At 30.8% G+C, this 27,758-nt stretch overlaps 1 protein-coding gene across 3 annotated transcripts; it reads right to left on the reverse strand.

Moving 5' to 3' along the window:
• Positions 1-126: 126 nt before the first annotated feature.
• On the reverse strand, positions 127-27,697 carry LOC125063256 (facilitated trehalose transporter Tret1). Of its 3 annotated transcripts, none has more exons than XM_047669603.1 (11): positions 27,603-27,697; positions 16,811-16,967; positions 9,186-9,341; positions 8,738-8,940; positions 6,232-6,418; positions 5,244-5,365; positions 4,663-4,839; positions 3,373-3,465; positions 2,094-2,320; positions 1,403-1,555; positions 127-1,111 (listed from the first exon to the last, which is right to left on the reverse strand). In XM_047669603.1, the coding sequence occupies exons 2-11, from the start codon at positions 16,920-16,922 to the stop codon at positions 1,087-1,089; spliced, it is 1,455 nt and encodes a 484-aa protein (XP_047525559.1). In that variant the 5' UTR covers positions 16,923-16,967; positions 27,603-27,697; the 3' UTR covers positions 127-1,086. The 3 variants fall into 3 exon arrangements, with proteins under 3 accessions (XP_047525559.1, XP_047525558.1, XP_047525560.1); XM_047669602.1 differs by lacking the exon at positions 27,603-27,697 and adding an exon at positions 27,104-27,237; XM_047669604.1 differs by lacking the exon at positions 27,603-27,697 and having other exon boundaries at positions 16,737-16,827.
• Between the last annotated feature and the right edge of the window lie 61 nt (positions 27,698-27,758).

The following is a 27,758-nucleotide window of genomic DNA, read 5'->3' on the forward strand; positions in this document are numbered from 1 at the left end:
TATGCAAAAATTAGTTAATTATAACAATATCATATATAATTTTTTGTAAATATCTGCCCGTGTCTGTTGATGATACAATTCAACTAATTGTACCACAAAAATATGGAATAAATAAAAACGAACAAGTAATATCTAACATTTATTTCAACAAGTATCACAAAACACAGCCATTACGTACATTTAATATAAAATGTTTACAAAAGCTAGCATATTGACAAGTACATTTCTCACAACAACAAATAAAACTGGTTTGTGTTCATCAAGAATCTTCTTGATTATTGCGTTAACAATTTCTAACAAATTCATTGAAATTATTTGACAACTTTTATTTAACAAATAAAAGATAGGAAAGATTACACTAGAATGATATCTTTCTAATTTAAGAGCTCTTATTATTATTAGACAAACTGACGTCAATTACCTTTGAAATAAAGCCTTTGATAACATGACATATTTTAATCAGTTTCACGGTTTATCCTATGTTTGTACTTTGGTACATCATAAATTCGTTTAATAATTCGTAAGTGCGTTTAATAATCTAAATATAAAAGGCACTGGAATAAATTCTAAATCTATGTGAATTTAATTCTTATAAAATAAACACAAACATTATATTATATATTCCGGTTTCAGGACAATTTTTTTAATATTTTGGAAATAGAATTTTTCCAACAATCTAATTACAAACAAAAACACATTTCCTATTCAAAATATTAGTATATAGTAAATATAAATAAATATATAGGATCGGTTGCGTTAAAGAATCGCTTAATAAATAAACTAAAACAATTAAATATTATTAGTTTATTTAAAAATTCAAATTTAACAATGTACTATAATTACGATAAGAACGTCTTAATAGATAACTATAATACTAACAAATATGTTTATATATTCTTACTTTATTTAAGCCCGTTTATCGAACTATTCTAACTAATGTCCCAATCCCCAATGGAGTATGGACACATATAATCCTATTCGTAGCCTCCGGCCAAAAAGCTTGGTCCCAATCATAACATAATCTCACAAAACATAATTAATCTAAAAAGGATTAAAATATATCTTGGACTAAGTTGTGCATGTACATTATGCCTTTTCTTGTCTTTGTTTTCTGAAAAACAAAAAATATAATTACTATTTTACTTTGGCAAATACTAGTAAAAACAAATTTGATATGACAAAAATACGACGGGTATGTTTACTACAAACACTTTATCATAGACTCAATAATTTTTTTTTTCGTAGATGGATATCGATTCTAAGAAGGTTGAGTTTAGGAATGTTTAGACTTAAGACTCGGTGCTATCTACAAAATGTTATATTAAAAAATCATTTATCTTTGACATTGAAATTAATGTTTTACCCCGATTAATTAAAAGATTAAGAAAAATATTAAACTTACCCAGCTCCCAACATCTCCTGTATCTCCTGGAAGCTCTTGCCCTTGGTCTCAGGCACAACGAACAATGTAAAGAAGAAGGCAAAGACACTACACACGCCGAAGATCCAGAAACCAACAAACATCCCGAGGGATGACGATATGGTTGGGAAGTACCTGGAATGTTTTATACATTTAATTATTGATCATTTCCATTTTTAACCAACTCCAAAGAAGAGGTTATTATTATAACTGTATGTAATAGTGTTGGAATTGGATTATGTATGTGTATTTAGTATGTATGAGTAGAAAATGAGATCTATTCAGGCTTCAAGCACGTGTAATAAGAGTTCTATGTTTGAATGTCTGTCCACAATTCATATCGATTGATCCTTTTGATTATATTCCAACTTAGAGAACAGTCTAAGTTTCATACACGCATTCTGGGACATGTAGAATATAGGAGGTTTTACTTAATTACATTTTTAAACTATCCACAAATTTTAAGAATATCATTCAATTTATGGTGGTCCATTCTTGTTTCCACACCTCGGTAGAAAATTTTTAAAGCCAAAATTTTATGAGGCGTTATTATAAACAAAATAAATAATTCAAAGACGCGTTAAATCCTAAAGTGCAAGAAGCAAAAAATAAATATTTTTTAGTCAAGGCTTAAATATTAATATAAAAAGTTAACCAACATAAAAAAACGTACCTGGTAACCAAGAAAGACATCACCCAACAGAAAGCAGTGGCAATAGGTGACGCTGCAGCCTTTACTTCGATGGGGAACAGTTCACTCATCACAGCCCAAGGTAATGGTCCCAAACCCCAGCAATAGGTAACAATGAAGACCACAAGGGACAAAATAGGCAGGAAACTGATAGTTTCCACTACTGGACTGTCGTTCTCTTGTAGAAGGAAGAACATGCCGAGCAAACCCTGGGGATGAATTTAATTGATAACAACTTGAACTAAACAATGTATTGGAATTTAATCTTCTACTATATAAAAATAAGTCGGGTTTTCCTTCCTGACGCTATAACTCCAGAACGCACGAACCGATTTCCACGGTTTTGCATTCGTTGGAAAGGTCTCGGGCTCCGTGAGGTTTATAGCTAGCAATTCAGGAAAAATTTCAAGAGAAAAGTGGGATCACCAAACGAAATGTTACATAAAACGAAGCCATCTGGTGGCGAAACGGAGTTCGCCGAGTTTGCTAGTTAATAATAATAATACTTCTTGGCCTCAGATTGCGTCCGTTTCTTTGATCATTTTTATTTCATAAATAGGTGATCAGCCTTCTGACACATGTCGTAGTTTTTTGGATTTGAGACATGCTTGTTTCCTCACGATGTTTTCCGTCACCGTACGAGCGAGTGTTAGATGTGCACAATGACAGAAAACCATTGGTGCACAACTGGGGATCGAACCTACGACCTCAGTTATCAGAGACGCACGCTGAAGCCACGATTGAATTGAATGAAATGCTACCTAATTAATTCAGCTTACGATAGTATAAAGGTAAGAAACTAATAAAACAATTGTGTACGTACAATAAAAAACAAAAACGGGTCTACAATTTTTAGTTCTCGGCCTCAGATGTCTGTATATTTTATTTTATTTAGTTATGAAGCTTACGACATCACATACAGTACTAAATCTACTAATTATTTTACAGAATCTTACATCTAAAATGTGTGACAATTAATGTAAACATAAGTTTCACACAAAAAAAAATAGAAATTAAAAATTAATACATATACGATAATACAAGCACACAATAAAATAATATAAAATTATAGAAATTTGTTGGCACTTAAAGCGGAAAAAAAGGAAAAATCATCAGCAAAACAGCGAAATTAGGTTCGAGAAAGGCGGGGACAAACAATAGATCTATCTCGATATATCTCGTGATGATTTTTATTTTTCATTAGTGGCTTTCAAAACGAAATTTAATCTATAACTTAACATTGATGAAGGATAAGACTTACAGCTCCAATAGCAGTTCCACATGAGGAGATGAGGAGAAGAATCCGTCTACCTAGTCTATCTACGACCAGCGGTGTGATGAATGAAGCAACCACCTGAAATATATCTTTTCTTATAACAAAAATATCTGATGTAATAAATAAGTATTCATACTTGTTTAATATAATACACAAAGTTGCAATTAAATTATCTCCATTGGTAGATTAGTTATAGTTTTGTAATTATTATTAATATCTAGTAATAAGTCGGATTAGAGTTTGACCTTGAATCAATTCTAGTAATAATTTTCAAATTATCTTGTTTATAATATACTTCAGAGCTTAATTGTATATAAACAAAGTTGTTATAATAAGAACAACGTCTATTAAATTTCTACCTCAATTTAATGCAATGTTCGGTAATTTTTCGACTAATTCAACAGTTACATGTATCTAAAGTACAGGTGTAACTAACATTGTACCTAAGTCAAAGAAACTTTAAAATCAGCAGATTTCTATATTTATGTAAGTCCTGCTTATATACAAAACGATTCCAACGTAATGTTTTCACGCTTAAACTTTAAATTAATTTTACAAGGTTATTTTTTCTAATATACACGTTGTAACTTAATCGCAAGCATACATCTTTTCTTTATATATATATAATTCTTCTGTGAGTGTGTATGTCACTGGAGAGTAGTTCAGTGAAACGACTGGACCGATTTTGATGAAATTTTTTGTGTGTGTTCAAGGGGATCTGGGAATGGTTTAGATTCACAAATCAGCCCGCCAGATGGCGCTGCAGTCGGTACTTTCATACTTTGCTTTACTAATCGCTTGAAATATCATGCAGGACAACGTCTGTTGGGTCCACTAGTCTATATATATAAAAATGAAACCCGTTTTCTGTTGTCACGACATAACATGAAAACGGCTTGACCGATTTGGCCAATTCTTTTTTTATAATATTCTTTGAAATAGGAGGATGGTTCTTACGGTGAGAAAAATTTTAAAAATTGAGTGAAAAAGTCTAAAAACAACTTTTCTGTATTCCCATACATAATATTCGTAATAATACTTAAAAGTCAATTTGAACTTTAATGCCATACTATAAAGTTCAAGTGTTAGGACTAGGGTTATTTAAATTTTTATTTTTTTACATAATGTATTTGTTATCTTATCAAATTTTTTTTTATATTAGCTAGACCGGTGTTCCGAATAGCAGAATAAGTATTTAAAAAAAAATAAAGAATTGACTGTTAGGCGGTACGATGTTCGCCAGGCCAGCTAGTTTTTAATAAAAGTGATGCATACCTGTACAGCCCCAATAATGATGGTTGCGACGGAAGACTCCAGAGAAGTTCCAGATGCATCGAAGATGTCAGTCATGTAGAAGAGAACAGCGTTGATACCACAGAACTGCTGGAAGAAGACCAGCGCACACGAGATGTAGAACGCTTTGAAGTTACTGCCGCGGAAGACATCAGCAAGCTAGAACAAATTAATGCATTAATTAATTTTATTGTTATAATTAATTACTTTAAAATGTAATGTGGTGTATTGATCTCCATACACACATTTTGTATAACAAAATATTTACAAGAATGTTGAAGATATTATTGCCATTTTTCGCCCTCGATGTGTGAACTGACACTAAATTTAGAAGCTTTAAATGTTATTTTAATGACGTACAATATTTTGACTGTAATTAAAAATACTACCCAAAAATCAGAAGAACATTTTCACGAAATGTAATAACTAATAACTAATTCGAAATTGGCATTCGTGACGTCATCTATTCTTAATTATTAGAATTGGCACATCAGAAAGTTCCAATGACGCAATGTAAGTAATTGGAATTCGACAACATAGACACTTCGTTATTGTTATCTTACCGTGGCTGTCTTCTCCAAGGAAGCCTTCACTTCCACCTCCATTTTGCTGAGCTCAGCTTCAACACCCGCGAGGGAGCGGCCCCGGATCGTCGCGAGACATTCTGCTGCTGCGTCTCTGTCATCTGAATGAAAAAAAAAAAATGTGTGCGTGTACTAGGTGTACACACTTGTGAAACTTCTTTATGACCTTATTTTTCGAAAAATGATCTACTATATGCAACTTTACAGAAATTGGTTAAATAAAGTTAAATTAGATAAAGTTTAACAAAATTCTTTTATTATCATAGACATGAATACAAATACAAATTATTTCATTTTAATTTATTACTGTACTACTATGTAGTACTAAAATTATTACAGAATTTCATTAATTGTAATAGAATTATTAGTATTACTATCATTGTTATCGTTATTATATATTTTTGTTACTAATGGCTTCGAATCAACCGTGGTAGGGACAAGAAAAAGATGGCGCGTAACCGAAAAATGTGACAAATGTGTGTAAATTTTCCAACGCCGATAAAGAAGTTTGACTTCAAAAAGCAACATGGCGCGTAACCTGCTACAAAATTTCTCCCATACGTCGATAAAGAAGTTTCACTTCAAAAGATGGCGCGTAACGGAAAAATGTGACGCGTAACGTAAAAATGTTACACTACATTTTTTTACAACCCCGATAAAGAAGTTTCACTTCAAAAAATTAAAAATATACGCAAAACAGAACTCGACTAAGACAAAATACTGTAGCAATTTTTTATATGTATAATGTCTATATTCAAATGCAACTAGGATGTCACAGGTTCATGTAATACAGTTTTCACCAGCCTAGGATTTCATGTCAATAACTGTTATTATTAGGGAATAAAAAACTAATATCTATAAATATGGAAATATTTTAACACAATTGAAACGTTACAAAAGCCGAACGTAACAAAAGATACACGAGTCGTTTGTTGATTCTGATAAAAATAAATCAATTTCTACTCACTCTTTAGCAAGTAATAAGTTGGAGATTCCGGCATGAAGAAGAAGAGAACACAGAAGAGTGCAACTACAGCTACACCTACATAGGCAACTGCCATATACGATATATATGGTCCAATGCCATAGACCAACAAGAAACCCAGAGTGATGAAGGCTTGGAGGAAAGACCCGAGTGCACCACGACTATCATCCTGCAATGAAAAACGGTTATTACAAACGTGCAAAAACAAAGGACTTAAACGTGAAAGTAATGTAAATTTTTTGCCGAATATTTAGATTTATGCATTTTAGGATTTTCGTGATTAATACAGGAACGTTAAGTTCGACGACGATTTTATAAGAACTCGACACATCGTTAATAAATATATAACAAATTTCAAAAACTCTTATACATAGTTGTTAGTGTGTATTAATTAACAATCGTGAATGATATCCCTATATTTTCATACACTTCAACCGTAAAAGCAAAAAAAACTTAATATTTTTCTAGATAGATTTTAACTATTAATGCACACTTTCCCATTAGACACTATTATTTAGATTACTAATGGCCTATTCCGGCTTCACACAGCTAGACATTTACTTCTTGAAATATTTTGAAAACAAATAACTCGGGGATACGAGGCATGCCTTTTAAGTTCTGTCGTTTCCATATTTCCCGGCAACTTTGAATTTGGACCTGTACTATATTCGAATGTGTTTACATTTTGAATCTCAAAACAGTTAAAAGTATTAGGATTAATGCTATTGTTTAGTCACAGCGTCAATTTGAATCTGTCAAGTTACGTACGAAAATGAATCTTTCTAAGGAAAATGTTCGTGCAATAATTTTCTACAACTTTAGAAGAGGCCTGACACGGCTTCAGTGTTTTGAAGAGCTAATATCTGTGTTCAGTGATGAAGCCCCATGTCTGCGGACTGTCGAACGCTGGTATTTAGAATTCCAGCCTGGACATACTAGTGTTAGTGACCAATCTAGCGAAGGACGTCCAAAATCGGCCTTCACTGAAGAAAACATCATTGCTGTGAGACAACTAATTCTCGAAGATTGTCATGTGACGTATCGAGAGATAGAGGCTCTATTAGGCATCTCAGGGACAACCATTCAGAAGATCTTGCATGAAACGCTTGGTGTGAGAAAGCTAGTTTGCCGTTGGATACCGCATCTGCTTTCCGACGATCACAAGGCGGCCCGCGTCAGATGGTGTAAGAAAACTCTGCAAAGGTTCAACCGAAGAGAGTCAAATCACGTCTACGACATCATCAGTGATGCCGAATCTTGGATCTATGCCTACGATCCTGATTCCATACAACAATCTACAATCTGGGTCTTTCAAGACGAGCCAAAGCCGACTAAACTCGTTCGTTCTCGAAGCACTTCAAAGAAGATGGTGGCCACGTTCGTTAGAAAAACCGGCCATGTTGCGACTATTGCACTTGAAGATTGTAGAACAGTTAACGCAGAGTGGTATACCACAGTTTGTTTACCACAAGTCATCGCCAAACTTCGAAAATCTAACTTAAAGCGGCGCATCACCCTGCACCACGACAACGCAAGCTCACACAGCGCTCGTCAAACAATTCAGTATTTGAATCAGGAAAAAGTAGAAATTCTTGACCATCCTCCATACAGTCCTGACCTAAGCCCTAACGATTTCTTTACATTTCAAAAAATTAAGAAAAGTCTTCGTGGTCAAAGGTTCCAGTCCGGAGAAGAAGCAGTCGACGCTTTCAAGTCAGCCATTTTGAACACCTCCACTTTAGAGTGGAATTAATGTTATAATAACTGGTTTAAGCGAATGGAAAAGTGTATTAAGCTACGTGGTGAATACTTTGAAAAACAATAAAAAGTACTATAAGGTTCTAGTTGTGTTTTTTTCTGCAAACGACAAAACTTAAAAGGCATGCCTCGTAGCAGTCTAATGATAAATTAATTTTTGAATACAGATCTACTTTTTGTTTGAAAAATTTAAATCTTGCCTCTTTATAATATAGAATAAATAACAATCGCTCATCCTTGAAATATAAATCTATAAAAATATAACAATTTCATAACAGAGCAAAGATTAATGTAAATATAATGTCACAATATTTGTCAAGGGCGAAATCCGTGATGCAATGAGATAACCCGACCCCTTTAATATTGAATACAATGTACAAGTTTGTAGGTTAGGAATAATATAATTAGTTCGTACCAATAACATCGTTTTTATGTAAACTTCAAACGACAATTCTTTTTACAACATAATATTATATTATATATATAACATTGGTTACCAGATATCCTTAGTCAATGACTTTCATTTAGTTTAAAACTAACAAAAAATCGTTTTTAAAGACTGAAGTTTTCTAATGAATATTTTCTAGGTAATACCTTAGGTTATATTATTTGGTAATACGAATAAGCGTACGTTTTTTTTGGTTTTTCCACCAAGTCCGATATTCATAACTACTTCTAGTAAGTCACATATATTCGAGTCTATTAAGTTATAGTGAGGTTATATGCTCACCGTAGCAATTTCAGCACAGTACATTGGCGATATAGTGAAGACCATGCCGACAGACACGCCCCAGAATATACGACCAGCGAATAAGTACGCCATAGTCTTAGCCACCGCCACCAGGATCCAACCGATAAATAGAGGGATGGTAGCGGAAATCAAACCCCATTTCCTACCGATTTTTGATGCTGCGAAACCTCCGACAAATGGTCCTACAAATAAAAGACAATAAAGGGACACATTAGTGATTATTACAAAAAAGCTATACGCTAATGTTTGACTTATTATATCTCATGTTTTACTTTATAATAAAAACATTTTTAATTGCTTGCCTATTGTAGTAATTTTAAAAGCATATTTGATGAATTCTACTTATCTCTCTTGAGAGACAATTTAAAATTATGTATAGCGATTCGATACTTTAACAAATTATTTTTATTTATATTGCTCAACTTACCAAAAATAGCACCAATGGTGAGAATTGATCCCATCCAAGCCAAGTCATCAGGAGTGGGTATGGTTTCCAAGGGTGATTCGTCAGTCCTGTTAAGCTTAGAGTTGATAGGTGCCGTCCATCCCATGTTGTAGCCCAGACTTGCGATGAGTATGTTCGCTGAAACGAAATGTGGTGATTATAGATCCTCTTGAATTGAAATTGTATTTTCTTTTTCTAAAAAATGAATCGATCTAATTGCAACTAAAGTAGGTTTTAGTCTCTTTCTGCCAAATTGCGTAGACGCTGTAATGAAAAGAGACAAATGAGTACTTTAGTGAAAACGGTTCAAACAGATTCATTTTTAAGAACAAGAGGGAATACTTTCAGCTGAACTAAGCTTAAAAACTAAATGGGTACAGCTTGTATTTCGTGCATTCCTGTTTTTCAGTAGTTTAAAGTATCAACACGGTTTTTTTTTACAACAGAATCACAACCGGCAGCTGATATATACATATGTTTACATACTTTATTTTATATTCGTATCGAAATAATTATTTATTACACTAATATTATAGTCGTTTACTGTTAGTTATGTACACCATTTTATAAATCTCAGAAATTCGGTTTTAATCTACCAACGTTTTCTGAAAACATTATCTGCCTGCTCCAAGGCATAATAAATAATAAGCCTCGCCTTGATAATAAGACGTATTTAAAATATTTAAGTTTTCACATTTACAGTCCTACACACAATTAGTTTAATATAACATATGAATGGCGTCAAAATCACCGTCAATATACGCCGGGCGCTACCATAAATAAATTTTTTCTCGTAATGTCATAACATTTTGCCCGTCGAATCTCCTTAAATGTTCGTTGTCGAGTAAACATAGGTACCTATATAAAGTAAATAAAAAAACTTCTTCGTCGTGTAATTATATTACAATTTAAAATATATGACATTTTCTATCTATTTGATAAAAAAAACAATTCCTAGAAATATAGAGCAATTACATAGATAAGAATTCTCGTTAGAAAAATACTATGATTATGTTAACAACGTTCTATGTATTTCCGGTATAAATAATGTATATAGTCGAGTCATATATGATATTACGTAGTTATTATTTGTATATTTTGTTAATATATTAATACTACAATAATACATACACGGTTGATATGAGCCACTGAAAACGCTTCTTTATGCCCCACTAATATAAAATAGTTTAACTTTTAAAAATAAAAACCTCTTTCAAAAGGTTTCTTTATTCATATAATCTATCCTCAAAGGCGAATTTAATTTCAGTAGTAAGATAACTAATGAAATTAATTTGCGTATAAATGTAAAATAAACAAAACTTCAATGAAGTGTAAATGTTTGTTTAGTTGTAAATAATGTTTGTATTAATTCCGTTACATAAATCTAGATTGTGTAGGGTTAAGAGATATATTTGTCTTCTTACGTCAGAATTTAGTCCAGATATATAACAAATATTTACATTAAGAAACCCAACTTACTGGAGTTAATAATATTCTTGAATCTCTAAATGGGGCATACATCTTGCCTGATTTTATTAACTGATTGTAAAACTTATTTGGCGTTTTAATTCAGTTTATTTCGATTACTGAATACATTTCATTCAAATCAAGCAAAAGAAAACAAATCTCAAATGGCTAAAGAACTTTAAATAATTTTTCCATAATTACATTTTAACAGAATAAAACATTATTTACCTAATTCATATAGTATAGTTTATATAATTATGTATATACTCGACCTATTAAATGTTGTACTAGTCAGTATATAGTTTGTTAATAAATAAAGTCAATAAGTAGTTAGTTGATCATAAAATAGGTGCACGGGCTTGGCCTATTGTTTGTATGCATTCGATGCTAACTCAATAATGTAACACACCCATTTGCCTGTTCCAATAAACTAACTATAACAGCTCCTAACGCGAAGACAAATCAATTCTTAATAATCGTATTTAAATTCATTTGACGTTGAGCGTTATAAAATTAAAATTGTATATTTTTGAATACTATAGATTATATTTGTTTATTTGATTACTTTGTTTAGACATAGACCTAAAATTTATTACTAACAAAACACACAGAAACACAGAAAATAACAATAATCAAAACATAATAATATAAATAAAACAATTTTTTTTCTTTTAGAGGACACGGTACGTTTCAATTGTGTAATGCGTGTGTGCTGTGGTTGTAATTGGCCCTGGCTCAGCATTATGCTGAGGAGCAGACTGTTCCACAGCGCTGGTCATTCTGCCAGACACCACAGCAGCTAGTTTGCGCTTCAGTCACAAAAAAGGAAAAAGAATTTAATAATAATAATACTTAGTAGAAAAAAATTATATTAGTAAAAGTTAGCAGTGTAAGTAATGAAGTCTTGTGTAAAAGTATTATAGTAAATAAAATAATAAATAAATAATTGTTAAGAAATAGATAAATAAATATTTTTGGACGGATTAAAAACTAAATTACGTGGGATTTTTGTTGAGTAACTAGATGTTCTTTATAACTGCGAAGAAAATTGGTTTTATTGCGCATATTTAACGGATTTAATTGATTAACAGAGTGAATTAACTTGACATTTTTGACTTGAAATAATATAAATTCGCATTTGTGTTCTGTGAAAAACCTGTTGCATATATTTATACATAGCCAACGGAGGCAGTAATATGGCACTTCCCTTTTGAGATCAATTCTATTTGACATTGTGTAGCAATGATCTTTAGCAGTGAGAAGTTGTTTGCATAATAATATTTAAAGGAAATGTTTTTTGTTCACAAATATATTGGCGTTTCTGCAGAATGTAATTAGTCAATAATATGCCTAATTGTAATAACATTTAAAATATCACACGACATTTAGATGTTACCTTAGGGTCATCATCAAAACGAAATCAGTACACTATTACATCGTTTTTATTGAAGTACTCATTCGTATATGTCAAATTCCGTTTAAGCAATAAAGGGAGCTGCGCTATTCTTTAAATATGAATTATTTATTAATTTAATTTATTTATTAACACTTCGTTGCATATACATAAATATAGTACAATTGACATAATTAAATAAAAAGGAGAGCAACTGGCGGCCTTATCGCTTTCGAGCGTTCTCTTCCAGGCAACCACGAATTAGTTCTAAGTAGTTCTAAAACTAGACAGAAGATTGTTTGCTTCCCAAGTTGTATTTATTCATGACATTACAAAATGTATTTAAGACCATTGTATCATTTAACTGCGGTACAGGCTCCCGCAACTTATTCATAAATTATAGGAAGTCATTAATCATAAATGGTGGAATTAATGACGTTACACCTCCCATTAGTCGCCATACACAATACAATAATAAAGCGTTAACTTCTGAAGTCATCTGCTTTACGTTGTGTAAAGGAAACAATCTATTCTCAATTGAGCTATAATTGTTTATTTTAAACTTTGCTGCGCTCCCGAATGAAGACCAATGGTTCTATTCTAAGTATATATTGTATAATCTGTGGTAATATAACTACAACCCGAAATATCTTTAGTAGTTTCGTGATATTCTGCATTTAATATGAAGTAGCATCAATTATTAGTTGATTAGGAGTTGTTCAGACTAGCTGCAGAGTTTAACAACGGACGACAAGGCAGAATACAAAATACCATCCGTATCACCTCGACGTCCGTCGTTCCACAACTGAGCGTTTCTTAAGGCAGTTTACCGCGCACAATGTGGAACCAGTTGTCCACTGAAGTATTTTCGAAACAATTTGACTTAAATAGATATGTCGGCATTATGTAGAAATGTCTGATACACGAGGTTTATTTATATATTGTTTGTTACTTTGTGAACTTACTAAATTGTTTATATTATACGCATCAGCCTTTCCAAAAGATGGTGAATACTTGTAAAACTCTGAATTTTCTAAAACTATTCTAAAACTTTATCTATAGTAATTTAACCCAAGTTGCAAGGTTATTATCCACCAGAATCCGGTGAAATATTATTCACATTTAGTCTAATTTTGCTAAATAATAAACAAGATTCTAAAAAACAATACTTAAGATTTTGTAGTAATAATAATTAGGGACAATAGTATTATATCCAGTTTTTAAAGCTATTTGAATACAAATAAAACACGCTCTCCGCTGTTGTACATAAGATTGACATTCCATTTATTATCTTTCAACAATAGAGATATTTTGGATGCGTCTTCGTGTCTATATTTATCGTGATAATTAAACTATATTTGCTTATAATCTATGCACGTGAAATTCGCATGACATTCGCTCACACCCATGAGTGTTGGCAGGTTAGATGCATTTTTAATTTTATTTATTACTTTAAGTACTTCGAATGATTGAGCTCGAATCACTGAGTTATAATAGAGAATATTATAATATATTATAGTAATGATTAAAGAGAAAGACATGAAAAACGTCGATGAATTTATTATTTATTTCATTATCAGGGACAAATTATTATGAATAATGAATAGGTACAGTTTTTTTAAAGATAAGCGTTAATTTAATCGGTTTTCTTTTGTTTTTAGCTAACAATTGATATAATGAAACATTATTCAGAAGAATATATTAATTATTTTACTTGTTTTTTTTAACACTTCTATGCAAAAATCAGTACAAGTAATAATAATGAAATAATAGGGGCCGCAAAGGTGGTTAGGGATACGATGTGGTAGTTCTTGAACAGTAGAAAATTAAAGGATGATAGGAACTAAGTGAATTCCATACTTATAGTAAATACCATGCTTTACTGTGGAGTCCCTATAAGATTCACCAATAAAGGAAGGGTTATGTGATGGGATTTCAAGGACATATCTTTCGGTCTATGTTATACTATTTCATCAGGCATGCATCAGATAACAATTCTAGTTACCTATTGACATTTGAAGTCAGTAAATTCAAAGTAAATTACTGTCGGTAGATAAAACGGAGTTAACAGAGCTATTTACAATTTTATTACTTTATTTTCACTAAGTCTATCAATTTTCGATAGTGTTTTATTGGCGTGCACATTGTTTGCGAATAATGTTTCCTCCCAACACACAAATTTTCACAAAATTCACCGCATTAAAGAACGATTTTTTCTCAAAATTTAAGTAAAATAACTATGAACTTTTACTTCTTTTAAATCAAAGATAGATGATATTATGCAGCAATAATATAGATCGAATATCCCAAAGTTCTCTCGACAGTGTAAACCTGTTGGGGCTCGACAAACCTGGTATATTACATCAGTTTAACCTCGGAAACCATAAGCAAAATCTCTTTTAGAGTATCTAGGTGAGACGGGATCATAATGTACGAACTAATTCCTGCCAGTCTTGTAATGTCTATGATTACAATTATGGTATGATAAAAAGATAGAGAACGCTGTCGTCAAGTTCATCTAAGAGACTTTTAAGATAGAAGTTCCAGTTTCTACCACCCGGTACTAGTGTAATCCCATTATATCCGGTCAAATTAATTGGCAATCTAAGTCATATACTCAAAGATAGATCCTGCCACACAATTTCGTTTAAAAAAGTTAATCAGCCAAAAACATGTGTTATAATTAAAATAATAATTTAAATTCGAAGGTCATACCGTTGATTATTTCACATTATCGCTACTTTACATAATGTTGATAAAAATACGAAAAACAAGTGTAGTGGGGGTTAAGATAGAACATACTGGTTATCATAGCAATAAGAGTTATATAAACTTTTATGACCTTTGCGATTATAATTTTATACAATAATATTTACATTATTTAATATTATTAACCTTAAATTATTCTTCACAGTAAAACCCAAAAAGTTAACTGGAAATTTATCGCGGAAACGGTTCGTAGCACGGATTATGCTACGAAACGTAGACACCAGCTTCAGTTACATAATATCTATTAAATCTTAAATTTCTTGCAAATGCCTTAAGAAATGTATTATTTCTGTGTCGATTCACGTTTTTTGAAGTTATACTTCTTTAGGCGCGTTATGAAAAATTAATGAGAGTGAAATTTTACGATGCGCGCGCACGGTGATACAAAATTAACATAATGAAGTTGCCCACGGAAGATGCTACGGCATTGGACATAATTTAAAAACAACATTCGAATAATAATAGAATTTATGTTACACTTAATGTAAGAGAATAATAATAAATATTTATTTATTTAATTTTTCAAATGTAAACTGAACTTTATTGACTATAATGACTCCTTTTCCAGTCTTTGATTATTTAATTGTAATTAATTATTTGCGTGCAATCAAAAACTATTTTTAATAATGCCAAAGAAGTACCTATAACTTCTTACGCGCGTACAAAAGTACACGCACCCTTTGTTTTTTTTAAATCCTAATTGATAGAATGAAATCATAAATCCTTATCAAAATATGCATTGAAAACAGCAAATAACATTTTTGTTATAATGGGAATGTGTTTATAGCATAACAGACTTGAAATGATTGTTATAACAGATGTATTAAATTACAATAGACTATCAGTATTTATTATATTACGATTTTCTACGCTATGTTTTAAAAAGCTATTCTTTTAGCAAATTAACTTTAATTACAACTAAAGAAAATTTAAAATTGTATATGTTACTTCTAAAATAGTTTAATTTTGCAGTTAAATTTTAAATAATATCAATGGTGAGGTTTTACTAAACATTTTTGTTAAAAAGTTGATAGTTCACTAATTTCACTGTAATTAAATGACTACTACACAATCATGGTCAGAATAAGACTTTAATGTCGAGTTATGTAATCGTTACGATGTTTTAATTAATGTTATTATTATTTTTCAATCCGTAACTTAAATAGAGTTCTTTTATCAATTGCGTAGTTGAGATAATATCTCGCGATAGTAGCTTGTTTATATAACAATATTTTTAGTTAATTATAGATTACAATTTTAGATGTTACTTAAAGTTGATTTAAGGATGTGTTAAAAACAATTATTATTAGTATAATTATTGTTATTGAATAAATAATTGCATTTGCATTTTGTTATTAATTTTTTCAACCTTTGTATTTGTAGCAAGAAAACACATAAGTCTTAGACGTATCATGACTTTATCAGACATTTAATCCAGATGTTATTTATTTTATAATATTATAACCGTGTTATCTTTTATACGTCTTTTACGATGTAACTGCTATTTTGCATTTATTTTTAAAAAAATAATATTTCCTCAAGTAACGACGCGGAAAATTTAAAGATTTTGTTTACGAAAACGAACATTTGGAGTCAAATGATTATCGGAAGGTTTAAGTTCTTTTAGTAACAAATGCATATAACGCATGTATGCTATATAAACACACAAAATAAGAAACTACGTAAATAAGTTTACTGCGCAAAGCCGTACTGAGTCTAATCTGAGATTTTAAATTACTTTTCACAGCAATTTAGCTTACTTTTTAATTTATTTATATTTAAACCGCAATTTAAAAAATATTTGCTTAAATTAAGATGTCGCCTCAATGATGTGCGCGGACGGCTCGAATACATGGCCAGTGCCAAATCGAATAAAAAAAATTGGACCTATTTGAAAAACTCACGAATTCAAATCCCATTCGGAAGTACCACAGACACATTTTTCACAGATAAACACAAACACATCACATAGACATACCGACGCCGGCGATGACATATTGCCTCCAAAGTTGTCCCTCCTCCATTCTGTACGCTTGTTGGTTGACTGGCGCGCCGCTGCCCACGGGGTCGTAAGCGTAGCTATCTGCCATCTGACGTCACTTCTACGTAGTATTGGCACGCACGCCGTTCCAAATCTGTAAGATTTCAGATTTTTCTCGTCACTATTAATTACTTGATTATATCTGAAAAAAAATTCCTTTCGTGTTTTGTTGTTAAAAATATTCGAATTTTAAAAGAGATTATAAGATAATGTTTAATTAAATAGTCCTGAAAGATATGAAAGGTAATTATGATAATTATTGATTACAAGACTAATTATCTACATTTTAGGTAACTTTTGAAAAATTGGCTTATTAGCTTACATTAACATTCCTTAGGTGGGGTCATATCATATTTTCAAATGATTATTAATCATTAAAATAAATATATTGGAAAGGTACTAAACAGACATACATTTGTATTCACAATATGTATTTATGTTAAGTTATACGTGCGACATATTTATTTGAAAAATTATAATTTATATTCCTAATTAAAAAATCTGAACATACATATACTGCTATAATGTTTTTAATACATCAATTAAAAAAATATAGCAGTGATTATAAAAGGAAAATATTCTTAGGAATTATCACATATTTTCCATAAATATTATTATCAGTTATAGATAATACAAGTAGATATTTAATTTACAATTATCTGTTATATTCCTGCAATATTAATATTATAAGTATTTTATTACTTTTATTGTTTACCACAGACTACAAATTAATTACATGAATCGGAACCATAGCTCTTTATAAGTCTTGAATCTCAGATTCTGTTTCTATACTTTTGGAAGTTATACTTCTTTAGGCGCGTTATGAAAAATTGATGAAAGTGAAACTTTACGATGCGCGCGCACCGTTACACAAAATTAACAGAATGAAGTTGCCTACGGAAGATGCTACGGCATTGGACATAATTTAAAAACTACTTACAACAATAGAATTTATGTTACACTTAATGTAAGAGAATAATAATAAATATTTATTTATTTAATTTTTCAAATGTAAACTGAACTTTATTGACTATAATGACTCCTTTTCCAGTCTTTGATTATTTAATTGTAATTAATTATTGGCTCGCAATCAAAAACTATTTTTAATAATTGAAAAGAAGTATAACTTCTTACGCGCGTACATAAGTACACGCACCCTTTTTTTTCTTTATAGGTAAGTATCTTTTGTATCACATAGACAATTTATGGGTAATTATGTGTCTAACTTCATCTAACGTACGTGATAGAGAAAAGAAAAACCATTGGTCCAGTGTTACCACCATCACAACAAAAACCACTTAACCACTAGGCTAATAATCCTCTTCACAGGCTACAAATAACTGACATTATTATGTATCTATTGTATTGTATTGATGTTGCAACTGAATACAAAACAATTACATTTCGAAATATTTTGTTACGTTAATTACAATCTTGCGATTGCGATTGGCTAATACGATGTTTTTAAACAGGAGATCCTGGCAAGTCCCGGTGAAATAATAATTTTTCAGTGTCTCGAGCGAATTTATATCTATAATAACTAGCCGTTTCGCGCCCGCTTTGCTGGACGAATTAAAATAAATTTTATGTTTCATTATTTTATTTTTTTTCATATTTTTATTATTCTTCTTTTTAACTTCCCGCTAAGAAAATTGAAATATTTCGAAAATCGAGTTTTTAACAGATGTTGACGTTTTGCGGTTCTAGGAAGCCTCTTTTGTTTTTATTAGCGGGAAAAATGTTCATAAAAGTAAAACAGCAATAAAAAAATGAAGGAACGTTGGAATTTAATAAAAATTTCGCATCGAATGGTGGTAGTTTCATGTCGATACGATCAGTGGTTTAAGCGTGAAAGAGCCTCAAACGAACACCATTTTCTTTTTATATATATAGATAAATGAATTCTTTTGTTTATACAGAAGGAATTCTTATGAGATTGAACTGAATTGTTTATAAGTTTTTATTAATTTAAATTCAATGTCTCATAACATGGACATAAATTAAATAAAGATACAATATCATAAGATAGAAAAAACTCTATATCAATTGTGTAACGTAAAGTAGTATAGTAAAGTAACATATTTTTTATTATTATAGTTTTTTTTTTCATAAACAAATAAACAATTGCCTCAGATTGTTTCCACTCTCTTGATCCTTTTCCACGCGATAAATGCTTTCACCGTACAAGCTACTGTTAGATGCTCACACAGACAGAATGTCCATTGGTGCGCAGCTAAAAATCGAACCTAAGACACCGTCAGGGATGAGAATCGCTTCCTGAAGCCACTAGACCAAAACTGCTGATATTATTCAAAAACATTATCAAATGTCTAATAAGCTTAGTACTCTATATTTTAATAATAAATATTTAAATAAAGTAATAATATTGATTTATAAAAAATATTAATATAAATATAGAGTAATATAATGGCGAAGTAACAAATTACCTCTATCTCATTTCATTTTAAAATTTTCCGAATTATCATAAAAAACCTGTTTATACAACGGAAAAGTCAGGATAATGAGGAAATGCTTTTGCGCGTATAGAATAAGTAACGATTTCCCGTGTCTCGTTCCGGTATAAATTTTCCTTAAGGGAAGTAAGTACAATGATCTTATGACATCGACTAATATGTTTTTCTTCTATCTTTCGTTTTCCTGTTATTATAAACGACCAGAAACTGCTTCGATTTCAACAATAGACAAAAGAATGTATACTATTCTACACCCTTCAGCGCTTTCTAAACTTGAGACCTTATATATTTATAAAACTCCCAGACTCTTTATCACAATATTTAATTATTATGGAATTGATTTATCAATTATTGATTGTTAAGATCTCTACGCCTGACAATTTTCTTTTGGCCAAAAAAAAATTAAAAGTTGTCAGGCGTTTTTATTAGTAATAGACCAGTGCCGATAATTTTTGAAACCAAAAAAAATTACAGTAGGATGAAACCCATTAGAAAAGCAGGGGAATATGATCAAAATGAAAGGAAAAATAAATTACGGTCGATCTGAGGTCGGGAAGGGGTAGGGGGGGAGTTTTAAGGGTAAAAAACGGTTTATCTCGATTTCCGGCAAAACTAAAAGTCCTATCGAAGAAAACTAAATGGCAAAGTTGTAGGCAATAAAAAGATCTACAACTTTTGTATTCACACATTTTTCACATAACCTCAAAATTTAGGTGAAAAATTCAAAAAAACAACTTTTTGGTTTCTTATTTCTATCTTTTACAAAAATTTATTTTTTTAAACGAAATTTGGTGAAATCTTACCTTATTATGTCCCAAATATACTGTAATTTATTTGATTAAAAATATTTATTTTTTCACCTTATTTTGAATTATTATCGAAAAAATACCCTAATTTTCAATCGAAAATTCTGACGTCAAAATTTTAGCTTTTTTCAAAAAGTTGATGTGCTTTCAATGCGTTGAAATCTCTACTTTCCTATGGTAAAAAAATATATATATATTACCATAGTAAATCTTCTCAGAAAATGCAAAAAATCGTATGCAGTAACGCCCAGACCCGTCATCCCCTTCCCTACTTCTCTATGAATCTTCTTTAAATTATAATTAGATGCCTATTTATTACTATTTTAAGATAACTTATATATACCTGAGTGACCTAAAAAAAATTTTTAGCCTTTAGATGGGCTAAAATTTTCGTATTTCATAGAGAAGTAGGGAAGGGGATGACGGGTCTGGGCGTTACTGCATATGATTTTTTGCATTTTCCGAGAAGATTTACTATGGTAATATATATATTTTTTTTTACCATAGGAAAGTAGAGATTTCAACGCACTGAAAGCACATCAACTATTTGAAAAAAGCTGAAATTTTGACGTCAGAATTTTCGATTGAAAATTAGGGTGTTTTTTCGATATTAATTCAAAATAGGGTGAAAAAATAAATATTTTTAATCAAATAAATTACAGTATATTTGGGACATAATAAGGTAAGTTTCCACCAAATTTCGTTTAAAAAAATAAATGTTTGTAAAAGATAGAAATAAAAAACCAAAAAGTTGGTTTTTTGAATTTTTCACCTAAATTTTGAGGTTATGTGAAAAATCTGCAAATACAAAAGTTGTAGATCTTTTTATTGCCTACAACTTTGCCATTTAACTTTCTTCGATAGGACTTTTAGTTTTGCCGGAAATCGAGATAAACCGTTTTTTACCCTTAAAACTCCCCCCCTACCCCTTCCCGACCTCAGATCGACCGTAATTTATTTTTCCTTTCATTTTGATCATATTCCCCTCCTTTTCTAATGGGTTTCATCCTACTGTAATTTTTTTCGCTTTTTATTTATTTTAAAGGCTATCTGCACTGGTCTATAACTAAACTCAGATTTTTCATTCCGTAGAATTCTGACATTTGCTACTAGAAAAGTTCTCCACCGAAAAAGGGACTAATTTGACCCTTTTTAGGACAATAAAAAATAAAATGCTACGTATTTTTACCTACAAAAAGGTAAATCTAAATATTTACTTACTCAAGTGACCTAATACAAAAATAAGAAATATTTCAATATCACGAACAATAATATATCGAATTAACTTTCAATCGTCAATCGCTGACAACTTCTAACAACTGACAGTTATGTAGAATTAATATATCGTTGAGTTTTCTTAAATTTTCCAATGTGAGGAACATTTCCTTTAATTTCTCTTTCCTACAACAATAAGTCAAAAATCCAAAAAAAAATATTGCGAAACTGTCCCCGCGTGATGCGATGAACAAGGGAACTAGATATTAGAAGATAGCCGTCGCATTAGACTATACACCAGAAATAATTATCCTTAGATCAGTGGATAATATTTGCAGGTCATTTTATACGCCACAGCCACAGCTATATTTATATCCCGAATTTTCCGTTTGGGATACTATATATAACAAGTTTTAGAGTATAGCTTTGTTAGCTACTGTGTAATAATGTTTAAGAATGATATTATTTGACTATGAGCAATTTCAGGCCAATAGAAGTAAAATTATTCTTAATATTTTAACAATTACTTACTAGCTGGTGCCCGCGACTTCGTCTACGCAGGATTAAAATAATAACTGTCCAATTGGTGTAGCGTGAAAGACATATTTTATCTACTTTAAATACCAGAAGCGTATCTATTTTCATTTAGAAATCAATTTATTATCAAACTATATACCAAATGTGCATTTGAAATAAATTATAAATTTTTATGGTTGTTATGGGTCACTATTTTGGCTATAATGGCATTAGATATAGATGTATACTGTGGCGGGCATTTTTGTAGGACAAATTAAGATAAACATTTCCATCATACATTACATATGTGTAACTCTAGCGATTTTGGCAGCGCACGCCAGAATAGCTCGCAGAGGGGGATTTTTTCCTACTTACTTGATAGTTTAGACAATTCACACAATATCTTCATAAATTGTAGCCTATGTGTTATTCTGATGTATAACCTAAACCAGATTCATTATAATCAATTCAGTAGTTTTTACGTGAAAGAGTAACAAACATCCATACATACTTACAAACTTTCGCGTTTATAATATCAGTAGGATAATTGAAATACTTTATAAATCGATGGAGAGCAATAATATAAGCGTAAAATGCCATACGATAAAAAATGTATGGCCCTTTAATGATACACTTAGAATTATTAGATTATGGCAACTGGTAAACATGATTAACATGATAATGCACTTATAGATATTATGGAGAGTTTTACAAGGTTAGTATCAAGCAGTAGTTATTGTATGAGAGATTTAACTATTGCAAGGGGTTAGTGCAATTAATAACGATTGTCATCGTCCTATATAGAGTTTTTTTGTTTCATTCTTTATAGGCAAAATGGTATTTCTTGGTCTTCTCAATCAAGCTTTGTGAACCTGACAAATGTCGTCGATTTGGTCTGAGACATAATGGATTCCACACGATGTATCCCTTCGCCACATATTTTTGTTTATGAAATAAATAAAATAAAAATATCCCTAATTCGAGTACTACGTAATCAGGATTTCATTGAGTCCATGTTTATCATTAGCACTCGACCTTCGACGGAGTGATGGCCTCATCCAAAGTCTTCCACTTGTCTCTCACCCTCGTCACCATTTTCCAATCCTTCCCGGCTATACCTTTTATTCCATCTTTTCAGGTTTCTGCCCTGCGATTCTGTAACTCACTTCACGAACTCACACAGCGGTTTTCGCATCGGCGGTCGCTCTCAAATCAGTCGTGAAGCAGTCATTTTATGATTTGGCATTCTGATAAACAATAAAGTACAAGCTCCTACCCTGCGAAAACCGCTGTGTGAGTTCGTGAAGTGAGTTACAGAATCGCAGGGCTGGTGGGTGTCTTTTTATTTCATATATAGCTTTTCAATTACAAGAGATAATTATATTTGTAAATGTTCTCTTTACATATAGAGATTTCAGAGATTGGCGCAAGAACTTACTTCCACGTATTTACATAATTTTTGTATTTTTCGGAAAACAGAATGACATTGAGATTACGCACTATAAGAGCCCATTCACACTATCAGTTCTATCTTAAGTATATCAAATTGGCTTGATAATTGAGTACCTTCTACTGATTTGATAATTAACATATCAAAAACAGTGTGAAGGTCTTCATAAGTAATGGCCGTAAAAAATATATATAATTCGCCCAAATCAAAAAGTTTTATTCTAAGAACAGGAGGCAATCGTGAATCTCCTGTTCATCTGATTATGAAATCGTTCACACTCACACTGACAGAAAGCTCGCAAGCGCGGTCTTTCGTTTGACAGTGGTGGGCGTGCCTGCCTTATTGGATAATGCTTGCTTGAAGCTCCAAAAAAAGAGTTGAGTGATTGCACTAGTGGATTTATCTCTGTCACAGATTATTTCACCAGTGGGGTGACTATGAGAAAAATCATGATACCGAATGATAAAACATCATTTTGGATATCATCACAACTAAGGATGAGCATGCGCGCCTCTCAAGGATGAATGCGCGAATGATAATAATGCTGATATATGACGTTAGACGGAAAAATGTTATAGTTCGACGAAGTACCATTCAACAGGAAGTTTTTAATAAAAATTGAGCAAATATAATAATTAGTATGATGAGCGTTAAGTAATGGCAAATAATACTTAATTTTTACTTCCGAGAAAATAATGCAATGTAAATAGATATACATGACTCAGTGTCTCAAGAGTTCCATAGAATCTTTCGGACTATACAGGCCTAAAAGTCGTGGATCAAACGCAAATAGGATAGATGAGGTCATCAGCTGCAAAAAATTGTTCTACGGGAGGTCGCTAAGCTAAACCCCTGCAGAGTTATAATTTATTTTGCGTTTTTATAAGAAAGTTGACTTTTTTAAATCCTTATTAAAATTCGAAAAAATCTACATCCTGTATCTTTTTCATAATATCCACTAGATTGGTACTGATGAGTTCTTGCGTTAGGCATACTATATATAGTTATTTATTGAGTGTATTCAAGATAATATACGATATTTTTTTTACAAATCATAACTTTTTGTTTACTTCGGACCCCACTGTGAAAAAAATTACTCCAACGAAAAGTGACCCTGTAATTCAAGTTTTGGCGCATTTAAAAGGGATTCTGAAAAGGTATTACACATGGCCATGAGTCGCTCTAATATCTTATTCTGTACATTTAAGTGTCAAAAAATGTGTGGCTGTGTTTAGATTTAGATAGTAGCTTTCCCAATTATGATACTTTGATTATCTTTTTGTAGATTCATATATATACTTTTATTCTTTATGACATTAATTCATAACTTATAATAGTATATTAAAAAAAAATTTCATCGTAAATAAAAATACGGCGGTATTACATTATTATAAATATCACAAACCAGACATTCATTTAACTCATTTATATTACACTCAATACACATATTCTATTAAATTGTAAATACATACAGGGTCATCAACATACTATATTTTATCTTTCATATGATAATGTAGGAATCTGTTCTATGTTATATATTTTTCATATTGTAAGTAGGAAGTATTTCTAGGTAATTATGTGAATACAATTATTTCCCTTGTTCATAAACGAGTTATAGATTTATTCCCCTTGTCACTCATCTGTCTTTTTTTACCACAGCGTAAACACTATTTAATAGAGAGAGACGAAATAGTTAAATTTTGATGCTATCAAATCCTCATCTCTATCAAGATTATGACAAAATGTTAAAAAATATTTGTATGGAAACACTCACTTCCGCATGTATGCAAATTTTTACAATGCATTATCGTGTCAATTGTCTTGGGGCTTTCTTAAAAAAATCCAGTTGAGATGCAGATGAGTTTAGGTTCCAAAATTCAACAGAATTTTTTCGTACATGACCATGATAAACTGAAACGTATTATAATTTTGTTTCTTGTTGTTGTGTTTGAGGTTTCTATATAAGTTTTGAAATTTAACTGTCAAACTTGCTTCGACAGATGAGTCTATAATACTTAATAAATAAAATCTAAAAATTATTTTAAAATAATTCATCAATTACTATAAGCTAATATGCTAATTATGTTTTAGGATTTATAATTATTTATTAAAAAACTATTCTTTTCATACATTTTAAAGGTAACGTTTGCTGGTGCACAGTTGACACATACATTTTTAAACGTTTCCTTCAAATTTTGATAGGAGCTATCAATATCTTGGTGTTTTCAAAATTTCAGTTTTATACTTATAAATAGTGTTATGAGAATGAATTCAAATAAGTTATTATTGATAAATTTGAATGCACCTATGTGTATTTAAAGAAACAAAAAAGCAGAGGAGAATAATTGTAAAATAATTGTAGTTTTTACATATAATACAGATTCCTAAAAAAGGTTTTGGTATGTAATTCATTCTGCAATACTTTAATACACGGAATTATGTTTGAAGTGGTTGCAAGTCACAAGAGACTTTGGTAAAATACAGGAAATAAACGCGGGTGGAAATTGGTTTAAAATAATATAAGATATTTTAAGGAATAATGTTTCATGGTTTTTATTATACCCTCTACATACCTAATTAATCAATTGAATATTATTAAACTGTTTCTGCAATAGTGTGTAGGTACACTGAAATCTTCAATGAATCAAAGTCGTTGATCAATAGCAAATTATAAGCTCGACATTTTCGAAGTCGAACTGTGGTCTTGTTTCTTATATGCGTCGATTTTTTTATAGACATAGTACATATTTTTAATTTTATTTTATGAACTAATTTTAATTAAACTATTGAGTTTTATATGGTCTAAATTATTATTTGGACATTTCGATACAAAAAAGTTGAACAAAAAGTAATTTTTCTTTAAAGAAACGGTAAAATTTTGGTTCAGTCGCGAGGTCTGGGTACGAATTTTCATACAAATTGAATGAACGAAATCTGATTATCGCTAAGATTATTAAGCGATGCATCTCAGTTGTATGTTGTCAATAGGCTCATGGTAGGCTTCCTTGTAGAAGTATTCAATATGGTATGTTTTAACATAACTTTTAGTTATATTATTATAAATAGTAAAAAGGGCACTATCTCTAACAAAAAAGATAACGTAACCCCGTTACGGTAAGTCAATGCTTAACACATTTACCAATTATTATTATGATTAAAAAGCTAATGGAAATATATCTTGCACCATATGATAATTCGAACCTGTCCTTTCAAAATCTTTTACAAACGGAAAGTAGCAAAATAGCTAAATATGTATCCATAAAGCTACCTAATTTACCTTAACTTGGTGCATAGTCAAGACATTTGTTTTACGGAAAAATCTATGTATTTTTAACTAAAACAAGCTAGTAGATTTTATAAAAAAATACTTCGTGTTAATAAAATATGATTTGAAGAATTAATAAGTTTTGAAAGCTTAAAAAATAATTAAATTTAATTAGTTTTGGATTCCTATTAGTCTAACCAATAAGTTTGAAGAGAAGGTTAGTAATTAAAAATGTAAATTATTTTGTGAAGGCAATTAATTAGTTATGAATTAAATTGTAATTATGCATGTTTTAATAAGAATTTACGTACAAGTGTATATCTCCTAGCATTTAAAAACTTTAAGACCAAGCTTGCTATAATAATTTAGCAAGAGTCAAGCGCAACAAAACAAGATTTCTACAAATAATTATTACAGAAAATAAAGGTTAATTTTTGATTTTGATTTAAAAACTATTTGAAGAACATGTTATTTATGGTCAAATAATAATTTAAAAAAACTTACACGCTTTTAAAAAGTACTCTGTGGTACTTGTTGTTGCTGTTGTACGGCTCGAATCGGTATGAATTTTGCAACACTGTACAGAACATTTAATATTGCGTTGTGTCAACTGATAATTTTATTATAATGCATTGATTATATTTTTAATGACTCATAGAATACATAGTGTTATGGTACTAGACAAATTTTTGAATCTATTTCAAGAAAACTTGAATTTTTCATGACACTTGTGACAGGACTTTTGACCGTATTGAAGAAGAAAAGAGATTTTATTCGATCATTCATAAATATTATACTTCGTCTGTAAATCCTGAAGATAATTAGCAATATTATGTTCTAAACAGAACATAATATTGCTATATATAATAAATATGTGTATTTAAAAATACGTTTGAATATTATTGCAAAATTGCAACATTATTACGGCTTGTAATTTAAATTAATTTTGATTTACCTTTAATGAGATGAATGAGTATTATTTCTAATTAATAAATTCACTCACACTATATGGACACGGCACGTACCACGCAGTGAAGCTGACACAACTGAATTAATAAAATACTAATTACCATTACAATAATTAAAATTATAGATAACAAGAAAATGGTCCAGCCCTTTTTATCTATAGATATGATATAAATAACAGATATTTATCAAA

This window comes from Pieris napi, chromosome 3 (genome assembly GCF_905475465.1).
Source record: "Pieris napi chromosome 3, ilPieNapi1.2, whole genome shotgun sequence".
In the NCBI taxonomy this organism is placed as follows: domain Eukaryota; kingdom Metazoa; phylum Arthropoda; class Insecta; order Lepidoptera; family Pieridae; genus Pieris; species Pieris napi.